This window comes from Natrix helvetica (genome assembly GCF_964273705.1).
Source record: "Natrix helvetica genome assembly, chromosome: 2".
Classification (NCBI taxonomy): Eukaryota; Metazoa; Chordata; class Lepidosauria; order Squamata; family Natricidae; genus Natrix; species Natrix helvetica.
In genome coordinates, this window is record NC_138552.1 from 19,209,523 (window position 1) to 19,224,501 (window position 14,979).

Consider the following 14,979-nt stretch of genomic DNA (forward strand, 5'->3'; position numbering starts at 1 on the left):
GCAAAATCCCCACTTCTCCAGATCAGCTGGGACTCAGGAGGCAGAGAATAGATGGGGGCGGGGCCAGTCAGAGGTGGTATTTACCATTCTCCGAACTACTCAAAATTTCGGCTACCGGTTCTTCAGAACTGGTCAAACCTGCTGAATACCACCTCTGATGAAGACCAAGCAGGCTTTTTGCTGAAAATACAGTTAAAAGATAATGTGAGGACTGTCTTAAATATTATTGACCAAAATACAGCAATGTGTTCCTTTGGGGGGACGGGTGTAAGAAAAAGAGCAACAACTGCCACTGATCAACTATTTATTGCTTTCGTCAATGTACCGAACAAACAAGGCTACAAAGCAGGAACCCAGCAAGGAAACCGCAGAAGCAGAGATCACTACCACCACCACACTGCCAGCAGCACTGACCAGGAGACCCAGGCCCACCCCAACGATGATTTGGGCCAGTTGGACCATACAGGTCAAAGCAGCACAGTCAATACCCTTTCCTCGGCTGGAGTCTGCAACTTCATCATGTTTCTGATTCTGGAAGTAAACAGAGAAGGATATGAAGCCAACTGAATCAAAATTACCGTTCAAATCATCTAGTCATTGTCTATTCACTGGTGTCACACAGCCAAAGTTTGATCCTAGGTCAGGTATCAGCAACCTGCGGCTCGGGAGCCACATGTGGCTCTTTCATCCCTCAACTGCAGCTCCCTATCGCCGGTCAGCTCCACAATTGATAGGGCTTTTGGTTAGGACAGGTAGAGGAAAAAGGATGCTGCACTAAGGAGGAGACAATATGGTGAGGGAACCAGATTTCTGGTCAGCTTCAGAAGTGAATGGGGGGCTACCGGTTAGGACCTTTGTGACTCTTTGATTATTTAAGGTTGCCGACCCCTTAAAGGGGCAGATATTTCTCTCTCTGAGCACAGTGAGAATATATCTGCTGAACAAAACTCTGTATTGGTGACAGGAAGGGCATCTGGCCATTAAACACTATGCTAGCTCCATTTATTTGCCCAGACTCCACCCCGCAAGGAATTATGGGGCCATTAAAACACAACCAAAACACATCAATATTAAGACAACTGGGAACCAAGTATTGCATACACTTCAGTAATAAGTAGTAGAAAGATGGTGTATAAATGTAAAAGAAAGACAAATACAGTGACTATGGAAAATACCATAGCAATTCACTCTCATTAAGTAACAATCCCTATGTACTACTATAATTAGGAATTTTGTGAGGGTGTTAATATTGGAACTCAATGGAAGAAATTATTTCTTGATGTAAGATTAAGCATTTAGTTTTGTTTTTCTAAAAAATCTAGATTAAATTGTTTTACAATGCTGAGAAAGCAAATAATTTTAATAACACGAATAACTCCATGGTTAAAAAGTGCTGAGTTTTATTAATTTAATATCATATACAAATTCTTTCACCATAGAAGTTTATAAATATTAGAGATAACATGGAAATGTTTCTGGAGGAAAAGATCTGCTTTTCTCTTAAATCTTTTAAGATTTAAGATTTAAAATTTTAAAATCTTAAATCTTTTATTTTGGGGATAGTTTAAAAAGAACAGTTGAAATCAGACTTTCTCATGTAATTCTTTTAAGAAAGCTTCTTAAAAATTGTTAGAAAGGTTTTCAAAATTACAAAAGCTCTTCATTATAGTCTTGGGATTCTGGACTCGGAATAGTCTGAGATTTTACTGGAAATCTCTGGTTGGTTTTGAAAGAACTTTATTCAGCATGGATAAAACTGTAACAGCTCCATTCATTGTCATTTTGCTCAGAATTTTCACACTATTCAGTGGGTCATAGGAAAATTTTGTAAAATGAAAAGATTTACCTCAGGGATGGTTCAGGCTTGAAGAAACGTGTTGACATGTTGACAGGATAACATTTGGCTCCATATCATATGCTGAGTGATATATACATTAAAGGATCTGGAGAAATGTTATTCCAAGAGAAATGTCCCCATTGATTTAGACATTAAAACCTGTGGACTTCAACTCCCAGAATTCCCCAGACAGCCATGGGAATTCTGGGAATTGAAGTCAACAGGTCTTAAAGTTGCCAAGGTTGGACTCCCTTGGTTTTGATAGTGTTCCATTATTTGTTAATGAGGCAATATGCATTTTCTTATGGAAAATTTGTATGTGAGAAAATAGTTTTTGTAAAAACTAATTTACTTTAAAATATCAGTACATGGTAATTAAATATGGCTGGATTGTGCATGAAACTGTAAAAAAGGACATGTTGAAAACCTTTCTAACCATTTTTGACAAGCATTTTCAAAAGATTTTCATGAGAAAATCTTGTTTCAAGTGTTCTTTCTAATAGCTTATAAAATTAGATGGTAATTGATGTTAATCTACAGAATTGTTTTTCGTTTCTCAGAAACCCCATAACGGATCATTTAAACCCTTTTTTCCCCATGGGATAAAATCAAGCAACCAAATGGGCAGATATCAAAGTTCACAAAGAACTCTGTTATTTTCCTCACTGGATGAAAGTTTTAATATAAGTGGCACTAGATTGAAGATTCTTTCAAGTTACAGTTCTTATTTGAAATGGATTAAATGAGTAAAAATTTCTCTCTCACACTGAGATGCGAGGCCCTTTAAAATTTAGGCTTAGCATATTTAAGAAAGAAAGAGAAAGACTCCATTCGATTTCTCCAAAACACACACACATGCACACACAGAGGCACTGATTATTGATTCTAATCATGTCCAATTTGGTATATGTTCAACCTAGCACAATAGGCAAGTTCATGCTGAGCCATGGAAGGTCACTGCATGACTTTGGAGCAGACACTATTTCTCAGTGCATCCTCAGCTTTATTCTGTTCACACCAGAGAGGTTGAGAACATGTTCAGCCTAAGAATCTACAAAAGATGTGGCATTCTATAGCATGGTTATCTTGACTTGCTTTCAGAACACCTGAAGATCAAGGCTGCTTTATTCAAGAATGTTAATGACATGTAGATGAAATAAAGCATCCATCTGATGATACATTCCATCCCATTCTGTGTCTTATCTTGCAGTAGTGACGTGGAAGTAGACAACAGGTTATAAAACAGGGTGTTACATAAATGTGGGGAAGAAATTGCAGGCAATGTAATATTTTGCTTCGTGGATTATTTTAAATTCAAAGCAACCCTGTTTGAAATGGCATTTAGTAGCATTATGAGAGGTGTCACTGCGTGGTTTGATCAAAATAAAGGTAGTTCTCATTCAAATTTATGATAGGCCTTCCTGAAGGTACGGTACTTACGACCTGGTTCTGAAGCTCTGATGGCCGGGGTACCTCACAGTTAATGGAGCCTGCTGTGCATTTTGGCACTCACCAGTGAATTACATGGGGTCAGAGTTGGCTTGCTATCAGGGTTCCGACAGATGCCCTAATTAAACCATGAGTCTCAAGCCAAGCTTCAAAAGAAATCCAGTTATTTATTAAGAGCAACATGTTGGCACTGAAGCCAACTCTGACCCCACATAATTTATGGCCCAATTATGACCCTGTTTCCCCCCTTCCCCCAGGGTGTCATAAATCACATTCTCCAATGGAGCACTTTCATGGGCTGTAGAGATCACGCCCCTCCGGCTGCTGCAGGTAACCTGGGAGACAGCCTTGAGAAAGATATGCTTGGAATGTGCTTCTGTTCGTGGCTGCCTTGCTGCGCCATCAGTTTTCCATCCCCCTTGCCTATGGCCACTCAAGAGCAGGCCAGGGATGCGTTGTGAGTTGACATTAGTTTCATTAAAGTTGTAACACAAGGAATATCTCTATCCATGTGCAAAGTGGGAAGCAAAGATAATGGAGTGGACTGCTGGTATCTCCTAATCAGGTGGTAGTCAGGCAAGAACTAAACACATAGATCCCTAGCCTGGGAATCTAAGCAGTATGTACAGCTGGATTCAAGAGCAGTCAGATGGTTTCTAAGATATTAGCAGTAAAGCAGGGGTGTCCAAACTTGGGAACTTTAAGACTTGTGGACTTCAACTCCCAGAATTCCCCAGCCAGCATGGGAGTTGAAGTCCACAAGTCTTAAAGTTCCCAAGTTTGGACACCCCTGCAGTAAAGAAAGTTGGTTGGAGTCCTTCCTTTACTTCATTGTCACTCGCCCACTTCCCTCCACTTGAAGGTGAGCTACATGAAGGATTCCACAGCCAATGATAAGACAACAGCCCTCCATTTCAACTCACCAATTCCTCCTTATGGTAATTAGCAACAAGGTTGAATGGTATTGTGTACAGTGTGCTGGACATGACACCAAACAGAGAGCACAGAGTCAGCGTAGGATAGACTTTGGGAAACAGCCCAATAAATCCAGTCCCTAGTCCAAAGAGGAGGTAGCCAACAAAATAGAGTCCTTTTAATCCGAGGAACGGAAGCAGAGCTCTTTGAACATCTGGTGGAAGAAAAAAGATTGAGTAGAGAAATTAAAATGGCGGCCATTTTTACCTTTGTTGAATATTAATGAAAACCTTTATGGTTCCCCCCTTTTGGGGGGGTTAATAACGGTTTCTTTTTTTTAGAAAACAGATTTTCTTTTCATTTTATTGAAAGAGGCTTTAGGTCAGTGTTTCTCAACCTTGGGAATTTTAAGAATGCTCAAGCCAGTGGCCAAGGTTGAGAAACACTGTTTTAGGTTACAAGTAGTCCTGGACTTAGGATGGAACACTTGGTGACTGTTCGAATGGATGCCCCAGAACTAATTATGACTCGGATTTAAATTTCCGAGAGCTAGTTCTCCCTTGTGGTCACATGACTGCATTCTGGATGCATAGCAACGGCTGATACTTATGATTGTTTGCAATGTCCCATGGTCACATGACTGTGATTTTTTTTAAAAATCACCAGAAACAGGAGTTTACTTCTGGCTTCTGGCAGAAAACGCTCATTACAGGTAATGGATTTGCTTAAAGACCATTGCAAAACAAGTTGTAAAATAGGACATGGTGACCTTAACAACCAGCCTGACATGAGACTGCAACCCAGGGCTTAATTATGGTCATAAGTCAAGGACTATGCATACTTCATTATTTATTCAGGATATGCAAACGAGGCCGACCTCTTTAAAAATGAACTAGATTATTATATTTTCTACATTTCTTTCCATGTGGTCTTTGAGATTTGGGGACTTTTACTGTAATGAAATAGTGGCTCAGTGGCTAAGATGCTGAGCTTGTCGATCAGAAAGTTCGGCAGTTCAGCGGTTTGAATCCCTAGCGTTGCGTGACAGAGTGAGCTCCTCTTATTTGTCCCAGCTTCTGCCAACCTAGCAGTTTAAAAGCATGTAAAAATACAAGTAGAAAAATAGGAACCACCTTTGGTGGGAAGGTAATAATGTTCTGTTCACCTTCGGAGTTTAGTCGTGCCAGCCTCATGACCATGGAGACGTCTTTGGACAGAGCTGGCTCTTCGACTTCAAAACGGAGATGAGCACTGCCCCCTAGAGTCGGGAATGACTAGCACATATGTGCAAGGGGAACCTTTACCTTTACCTTACTGCAGCGGTTCTCAAATAGTGGGGCGCGCCCCCTTGGGGGGGCGTGAGGCTCCATAAAGGGGGGCGCGAAGGCTCCCTTTCCATCTGGGTGCAACGGCGGCGAAGGCGTGGGCGAGGCATAATATATGCCGCCTGGAAGTGGCAGCACTTCGGACTGTGGATTTTCATTGGAGCCGCGGGCTGGAGCTGTGCAAGAAGCCTGCTCGGGCGGGGGTGGGAGGGAGGGAAGCATGGGACCGCCCGTCTTCGCCACCGCGTAGCTCGCCTCCCCGCCAGCAGCTCCACCGCCAGCATTCCGTCTGGAAGCGGAAGCGCAACAGCCGCTGTTGGGGAAGGGACAAAGGGGCGGCGGTCGCCCGATCTTGCCACCGCCACCCCTTCGCCCCTGGTAACGGCAACTGTTGTGCTGCTGCTTCCAGCTGGGATGCTGGAGGAGCTGCTGGCAGGGAGGGAGGGAAGAAGGGCAGAAGGGAGGTGGAAGGAAGGAAAGAAAAGCAGACACGCCGGAGGGAAAGAGGAAAGAAGGCAAGCAGGCAGGAAGGAGGCAGAAGGAAGGAGGGAAGAATGGAACTGGAAGGGAGGCAGGGAAGGAGGGAGGGAGAAAGGAAGGATAGGAGGATAGGGAAAGAGGAAAGAAGGCAGGCAGAAGGGAGGGAGGTGCAAGGAAGGAAGGAAGCATAGATAAGCAGGAGGGAAAGAAGGCAGGCAGGCAGGAGGAAAGAGGAAGGAGGGAACTGGAAGGGAGGCAGGGAAGGAGGGAGGGAGAAAGGAAGGATAGGAGGATAGGGAAAGAGGAAAGAAGGCAGGCAGGCAGAAGGGAGGGAGGTGCAAGGAAGGAAGAAAGCATAGATAAGCAGGAGGGAAAGAAGGCAGGCAGGCAGGAGGAAAGAGGAAGGAGGGAACTGGAAGGGAGGCAGGGAAGGAGGGAGGGAGAAAGGAAGGATAGGAGGATAGGGAAAGAGGAAAGAAGGCAGGCAGGCAGAAGGGAGGGAGGTGCAAGGAAGGAAGGAAGCATAGATAAGCAGGAGGGAAAGAAGGCAGGCAGGCAGGAGGAAAGAGGAAGGAGGGAACTGGAAGGGAGGCAGGGAAGGAGGGAGGGAGAAAGGAAGGATAGGAGGATAGGGAAAGAGGAAAGAAGGCAGGCAGGCAGAAGGGAGGGAGGTGCAAGGAAGGAAGAAAGCATAGATAAGCAGGAGGGAAAGAAGGCAGGCAGGCAGGAGGAAAGAGGAAGGAGGGAACTGGAAGGGAGGCAGGGAAGGAGGGAGGGAGAAAGGAAGGATAGGAGGATAGGGAAAGAGGAAAGAAGGCAGGCAGGCAGAAGGGAGGGAGGTGCAAGGAAGGAAGGAAGCATAGATAAGCAGGAGGGAAAGAAGGCAGGCAGGCAGGAGGAAAGAGGAAGGAGGGAACTGGAAGGGAGGCAGGGAAGGAGGGAGGGAGAAAGGAAGGATAGGAGGATAGGGAAAGAGGAAAGAAGGCAGGCAGGCAGAAGGGAGGAAGGTGCAAGGAAGGAAGAAAGCATAGATAAGCAGGAGGGAAAGAAGGCAGGCAGGCAGGAGGAAAGAGGAAGGAGGGAACTGGAAGGGAGGCAGGGAAGGAGGGAGGGAGAAAGGAAGGATAGGAGGATAGGGAAAGAGGAAAGAAGGCAGGCAGGCAGAAGGGAGGGAGGTGCAAGGAAGGAAGAAAGCATAGATAAGCAGGAGGGAAAGAAGGCAGGCAGGCAGGAGGAAAGAGGAAGGAGGGAACTGGAAGGGAGGCAGGGAAGGAGGGAGGGAGAAAGGAAGGATAGGAGGATAGGGAAAGAGGAAAGAAGGCAGGCAGAAGGGAGGGAGGTGCAAGGAAGGAAGAAAGCATAGATAAGCAGGAGGGAAAGAAGGCAGGCAGGCAGGAGGAAAGAGGAAGGAGGGAACTGGAAGGGAGGCAGGGAAGGAGGGAGGGAGAAAGGAAGGATAGGAGGATAGGGAAAGAGGAAAGAAGGCAGGCAGGCAGAAGGGAGGGAGGTGCAAGGAAGGAAGAAAGCATAGATAAGCAGGAGGGAAAGAAGGCAGGCAGGCAGGGGGAAAGAGGAAGGAGGGAACTGGAAGGGAGGCAGGAAGGAAGGGAAGGAGGAAGGGAGGGTGGAAGGAAGGATAGACAAGTAAGAGGGAAAGAGGAAAGGAAGCATGTGACTACGGTGGGAGACGAGGAAAGACCGGTGTGCTATGTTATGCAGAGGTGTACTTATAACAATTTTATAGACAAATGATACTATTTACAGTCGCGCGGGGGGGGGGGGGCGCGAAATGTTTTCTTCTTCCTAGGGGGGGCATGACAGAAAATAATTGAGAAGCACTGCCTTACTGTAATGGATGTAGAGGACTAGACTGGACATTTCTTTGTCCAGTAAAAATCAGCTTCAATCTTTCTTTTGGCATTTATATCAATAATAAGAACTAAAGAAACCCCAAAGGTCTATAGGAAAATCCACTTCTAAAACTAGGCATCTATTCATACATCAGAATGTAATTCTTTATTTTATCATTTATTTTAAATGAGCCATGGTGGCGCAGTGGTGGGAGTGCAGTACTGCAGGCTACTTCTGCTGATCACTGGCTGCAGCAATTTGGCAGATCGAATCCCACCAGGCTCAAGGTTGACTCAGCCTTCCAGCCTTCCGAGGTGGGTAAAATGAGGACCCAGATTGTTGGGGGCAATAGGCTGACTTTGTAAACTGCTTAGAGAGGGCTGTCAAGCACTGTAAAGCGGTATATAAGTCTAAGTGCTACTGCTATTTATTAATCACATTTGTAGACGGAATAACCCTGGGTAGCATATACATTACACATGTCCCAAAAATATTTATGAGGAAATATAAACAAAAATGGAGGATTTTTGTTTAACAAAACAGCTTCAGAATATTTTAATGATGTAAGGCACATCTTATTAAATTTTCTACCTTTGTGAGATGTTGCCATGCATACATGTATTTTCCATATCCAGTTTTTGAAGTTTTGTTTTAAGCTGCAGGCAAGGAGAGCTTTGTTCTCAGAACTCTGTAATTATTTTGGCAACCAGGCACAGGTAATCTTGCCACTAATATCTCACAGTGGGCAGTCATCAGAATAAGGTATTGTTAGGAAGGTTGCAACAGAGGATGCGAATGCTACCTAGGGCAGAAAGTAATAACTGTAGTTTTCTGCTGTAGTTTTCCAAGCATATCTAATGAATCTAGCTATTGCTCCATGGTGGATAGACAAACAACAGGAGAATTAGATCTAGCAGGAAACATGGCTCCTTAGCCAATCAGGGTGGGGGATAGGCACCACTCTGGCCAATGAAAAGGGAGGTGGATATCACATGCACAATCCATCAAAGCATCACAATCTGGCTGGGGGCAGATTGTCAGCAGAGTTTAGGGGCACACTCATTGTGGTACTTAGCAAACACACCAGCATATTTAGATCCAAGCTTTATCCTTATAGCTGGAATGAAAAGATAGCAATAGCAATAACAGTTAGACTTACCGTATTTTTCAGAATATAAACGCACCGGAGTATAAGACGCACCATGATTTTGAAGAGGGAAATTTTTAAAAAAGTTTTTGCACTCTGCAGGCCTCCCAAACCTTCTGCACGCCTCATTTTTTGCAAAAAAAAAAAAAAAAGCGGGGGGGGGGGCATGCAGAGCTTTGGGAGGCTTTTAGAGTGCTCCTGGGGGCTGGAGCGGACAAAAAATGAGGAAAAATGGCCCTTTTTCATTTTTGCCCTTCCCAGCCCCTAGGAGCACTTTGCAAGACTCCCAAACCTTCTGCATGTTCATTTTTGACAAGGGGCAGGGTTTCAGTAGGCCAAAAATGCTGTGTTCAGTGTATAAGATGCACTCAGATTATAATGCACCCTCTTTTGGGTGGGGAAGGATGCATCTTACACTCTGAAAAATACGGTATATATCGCTTGACAGTGCTTTTACAGCCCCCCCTAAGCAATTTACAGAATCACCATATTGCCCCCAACAATCTGGGCCCTCATTTTACCCACTTCGGAAGGATGGAAGGCTGAGTCAACCTTGAGCTGGTCAGAATCGAACTGCTGTCAGTGAACAACGGGTTAGACTGCAGTGCTGCACTCTAACCACTGCACCACCGTGGCTCTTCTACTGATATTGATCTACCTAGAGAGTTTTCTCCTCCTCTCCCCCCCCCCCAAATATCCCTGAGATAATGAGTGTGAGATGCATTGAATATTCAAAGCTATATCCTGGTCAAGCAGAGAAGGTATATTACAGATCCCATCAGCTAAAGAATTCTAACTGGTAGGAGTCAGGAAAAGAGCCTTATCTGCCATTGTCCCTTCACATTTTCCCTCCAGAGGTGAGGTAGGCTCCCACTCTCCTGGCCTTCCAAAAAAGTATGAAAATCTGGCTCTGCGGCCTTGCTTGGAGTGCACAATTGTGGGGCTGGCCAGCACTCTGAAACACTAATTTTTCATTCACCCTCCTCTTTTCAAAGATTTAAATTATATATACTGTTTTTACATATTAATATTTTATTTGCACACCGCCTAGAGTCCTGCTATGAGGAAGATGGGTGGTTATAAAATGTGACAGCTATATGATAGACCAAGGGTCCGCAACCTGCGGCTCTGGAGCCTCATGTGGCTCTTTCATCCATCTGCTGTGGCTCCCTGTCGCTGGTCGGCTCCACAATTGATAAGTTAGCTTTCGGTTAGGACAGGTAGAGGAAAAAGGATGCCGCGCTAGGAGGAGACTCTATGGTGGGGAAACCGGAGTTCCGGTAGGCTCCACAATTGAATGGGGGGGCCTTCCTGTGAGGACCTTTGTGGCTCTTTGAGTGTTTAAGGTTGCCGACCCCTGTGATAGACAGACAGGCAATTGTTTAGCCCTATATATTTAACTGTTGCTTTCAGGAATTTCAGTCAAGTTGAAATGATACTCACAGGAATAGACTGAAGAAGAAATGGCATTGATGCACAGACCCCAACATCCGATCTCTACACCCCTTTTATAGGTCAGATAAGCAGTGGAGTTGTGCGGGGCATAAGGATCACCTTCGAAGACAATCTGAGGAGCATCAAAAAGGCAAGATTGAAAAGAGGTTATGATATGGAACCTATCCATATTTCATTGCTAAAGAAAGTAGAAATCTCAAAGATCAGAATTTAATATATAGGTAATCTTCAGTTTATGACCAAAGTTGGGACCAGGACAGTGGTGGGTTTCAATTTTTTTTAGAACCTCTTCTGTAGGTGTGGCCTGCTTTGTGGGAGTGGCTTGCCGGCCATGTGACAGGGTGCCAGCCATGTGACTGAGTGGGAGTGGCTTGGCAGTCTTGTGACTGGGTGGGCATGGCCAACTTGTAAAATGTGGTGAAACTCACTTAACAATGTTCTTGCTTAGCAACCAAAATGTTGGCTCAGAAACTCTGACATTTGAAGCACACAAGTCTTAAAGCTGTCAGTTTACAAGACCCTAGCACCCCTAACCCTTTAGAAAAAAAACCCCCAAGAGTGTTCAAACTTGACAGCTTTAAGACTTGTGGACTTCAACTCTCAGAATTCCTCCTCCAGTCATGTTGGCTCAGGAACTCTGGCATTGAAGTGTGCAAGTCTTAAAGCTGTCAAGTTACAAGACCCTTGCACCCTTAACTCTTTAGAAAAAAAAAACCCAAGGGTGTTCAAACTTGACAGCTTTAAGACTTGTGGACTTCAACTCCCTGAATTCCTCCTCTCGCTCTTCATCTTGATGATGTGTGGACGGGCGGTGGGAGAGAGCTGGAACCGGTTCTAAACAGCACTGTAGATTTGTGGAACCTCTTCTGTAGAAGAGGTTAGAACTGGCAGGAACCCACCCCTGGGCCAGGATTTCCATCACATGCTGTTGCAGTCATAAGTCACATCACCAGACCCGATTTTATTACCATAACCATGGCCATTAGTCAAGACACCACAGCCATTAAACAAATCACATCCTTGTTAAGAGAATCTAGCTTCCCCGGTGGTTATTTTTGCCAGAAGCCAGCAAAAAACATCGCAAATCACAATGATGTGACTGTGGGATGCTTCAATCAGTCATAAATGTGAGCTGGTTGCCAAGTGCCCAAATTGCAATCACATGATCATGGGAAACAGTGCAACAATTTGCAACACTCATGAATGCAACTTTAGATCATAACTGATTTTTTTGGGGGGGGGCGGGGGGAGGCCACTGTAATTTCAAATAGTCGTTAAATGAATCGTTGTAAGTCAAGGACCACCTGTACTGATCTAGAAAATAGACAATGGGAAATACAAAGCAATGGAAATATCAAGACAATATATATGCAATGGTTTTCTCTTGGCTCCTCTAGTTTTGGGATACCTTGCTCAGTCCCCAAGTAACTTATTTCTCAGTGCGGAGTATATACCGCAAATGCACATTAGTATGGAATAAGTGGAATCACTGCCTGCATGAGTTGATCAGTGGCACTCATTGCAGTGCTGCCATGTTCCCCTCATAAAGGTCTTTTGGTAATCCAAATGGGTTGAACGCTCCATCAACTCCAAGTCTGGCAGACATGTGTGGCACCATTGTTGCAGCATTTGCAGCTCTGGCTTTGCGGAAAGCTCGCTTCTCTTGTGCTATGGGCATAAAGTTTCTCTCTCTCTCTCTCTCTCTCTCTCCCTCTCTCTCTCTCTCTCTCTCTCTCTGTCTATCTATCTATCTATCTATCTATCTATCTATCTATCTATCATCTATCTATCTATCTGGCTTTGTGGAGTGCTCGCTTCTCTTGTGCTATGGGCATAAAATTGTGTGTGTGTGTGTATTGTCTTGGCAATGTTTCAGCGAGGTCCCACTTTCCATCTTCAGGCTGGTGTTTTGGACTTCGTGCTTGTGCATACCTACACCCGTGAAAATTTACGAAAACACACACACACACATATATACATATATATATATATATATATATGTATGTATGTGTGTTTGTGTGTGTGTGTGTGTTGTATTTGTGCTGATAAATAAATAAAGGGAGACTAGTATGGATCCATTTCAAGCTATTTAGCTCTCATCAGCCAGCCATACCCCCACTGGGATTTGAACCTGGGAACACAAACACACACACACACACACACACACATATATATGTATGTATGTTTGTATGTATGTATGTATGTATGTATGTATGTATGTATGTTTGTATGTATGTATGTGTGTGTGTGTGTGTGTTACAACCCCTGGTATGCCCAAATATGGGAGGGAGCTCACTACTCCCCCTTTCTGTCCTTCGGCTCATTACAGAGGACTATCCAGGCAGAAAACCATATTTTTATTTTTAATGTTGCCTTTTTATATTTGTGTTGTATTTGTGCTGATAAATAAATAAAGGGAGACTAGTATAGATCTATTTCAAGCTATTTAGCTCTCATCAGCTAGCCATACCCCCAGGTTCAAATCCCAGTAAGGGTATGGCTAGCTGATGAGAGCTAAATAGCTTGAAATAGTTCTATACTAGTCTCCCTTTGTTTATTTATCAGCACAAATACAACACACACACACACACACACGTGTGTGTGTGTGTGTATAAAATCTCACAAATGTATATATATATATATATCTTAGAGTTTCTCATTGTAAGAGAAAATCTAAGAGAGGTCTTGTGCAGACTTGGAATGAATTCTATTTAAATCACCACAATATTCTTCTGAGTAAGCATTCCCAGGACTATATCATATCATTGTTTATTTGTTCATGCTAGTTTTAGTTGTTTGCTTTTCTAAAGCAGGACTGCTTACTGGGTTTCTACTGCCTGCTAGATGACAGCCTCCAACCAACCTTGGTTGATCACAACAAACTAAACAGGATTGTGTTTACAGATTAACAGAGTTGGAAGAAACCTTGTAGGTAATCTAGTCCAACCCCCCCAGCCCAAGCAAGAGACCTTACACCATTTGTGACAAATGGCAATCCAGTCTCTTCTTGAAAGCCTCCAGTGATGAAGCTCCCACAACTTCTGAAGACAAGCTGTTCCATTGCTTGATTATTCTCACTGTCAGAAAAATTATCCTTATTTCTAGGTTGAATCTCTCCTTGATCAATTTCCATCCATTATTCCTTCTCTCGCCTCCGAGTGCCTTGGAAAATAGCTTGACTCCCTCCTCTCTATGGCAGCCCCTCAAACACTGGAACACTGCTATCATGTCTCCGCTAGTCCTTCTTTTCATGAAACTAGACATACCCAGTTCCTGCAACCGTTCTTCATATGTTTTAGTCTCCAGTCCCCTAATTATCTTTGTTGCTCTTCTCTGCACTTTTTCTAGAGTCTCAACATCATTTTTATAGCGTGGTGTGATTATAGTGTGATTGACTAGTCCCTTCTTAGAATGAAGATCCCTAAGAAAATTCTAGAACTGTAAGATACACTAGAAAGTTGAATAAACTTCCCAGAAGACACTTGCAAACTACTTCCATATTTTACCCAAGCAAATCACATGAATCTATCCATGAAGTCTTCAGTTGAGTTTGATTCAAAGGAGATGTTATCTCTACTGATGAAAAGCAGAGAATAGGGCCAATAGTACATTTTCAGTCCATCTCTCAGCTTTTATTCTAAACTTTTAAGTGGAACTGCGTGTGTTTGGGAGCTCCAGGGAATCATCATTTTAAACACTGACATTTCATGCTTTGTAGAATATGGAAGATAAAAAAGCAAAGGTTTTCAAATAAAATGCAAATGAATTCCCCATCAACCCAACCTGCCCAAATCTATATAGAGATTCTGAAGGCACCTATTTCCCTGGGATCTCTGTTTGAGCAATTAATGAATAATTCTGCATGTTGTCAACAAAAATACAAGTATCTTTCGTAAATGAAGAGCCATGATCTATTCCTAGGATGATGTATCCAGAAATTCAGAAGCTGGGGAGACATTTGTTATACTGTAGATACTTTAACTGGATTCTTGCCCTGAGACTAATTGGATTTGTCACCTATTGAAAGCCTTCTAGCTCCTCGACCTTTTGATTTCCTTACCTGTCCCATAAAATCAGTGAAGAAGAGCATGTTGGAAAGGAAAGCTGTCCATCCCATCAAGTGACTCAGACATAAGCTGCGGTAGTGAGATGGCATGCTTAAAAGAGCTTCTAGGAGAGACATAATGGTTATCTGCCTTTGAACCTGGAAAGGAAAAAAAATAACAAGCTTTGTAAACATCTGGATAGTAGATAGTAAGCAAATCCGCCAGTCAAAGATCTGTTATCTTATTTTACGTCTGCTGATGTATCTAAAATAAATGCCTGGTTAAATCCTTTAACCTCCACAGCTTCAACCTTAAACTGTCTATCATGGACCTCATCCCATTCCTAAGAGGTCTGTAAAGGGGGCCTGCATAGGGGCACCAGCTTGCCTTCCGTCCCTGTCCTACTGTCCCCATTTATTTGTACTCATTTCCCTTGTTCATGTCCATGTTTATACTTATACCTGTTACCTTGTA

The 14,979-nt window shown here is 43.5% G+C and overlaps 1 protein-coding gene across 2 annotated transcripts in view; it reads right to left on the reverse strand.

The window, feature by feature from the left end:
* Window positions 1-296: 296 nt before the first annotated feature.
* Window positions 297-14,979, reverse strand: part of SLC45A2 (solute carrier family 45 member 2) — a 39,890-nt gene continuing 25,207 nt past the window's right edge. Inside the window, exons 4-7 of one of the 2 annotated variants that reach the window (XM_081945623.1) lie at window positions 14,520-14,663; window positions 10,448-10,571; window positions 4,210-4,415; window positions 297-531 (exon numbers count right to left, since the gene is read on the reverse strand). In XM_081945623.1, coding sequence (XP_081801749.1) covers window positions 301-531; window positions 4,210-4,415; window positions 10,448-10,571; window positions 14,520-14,663 — 705 coding nt within the window. In that variant the 3' untranslated portion in view covers window positions 297-300. Of the gene's footprint in view, window positions 532-3,899; window positions 3,943-4,209; window positions 4,416-10,447; window positions 10,572-14,519; window positions 14,664-14,979 lie in introns of those variants that run through there. The other variant, XM_081945624.1, reaches the window with a different exon arrangement.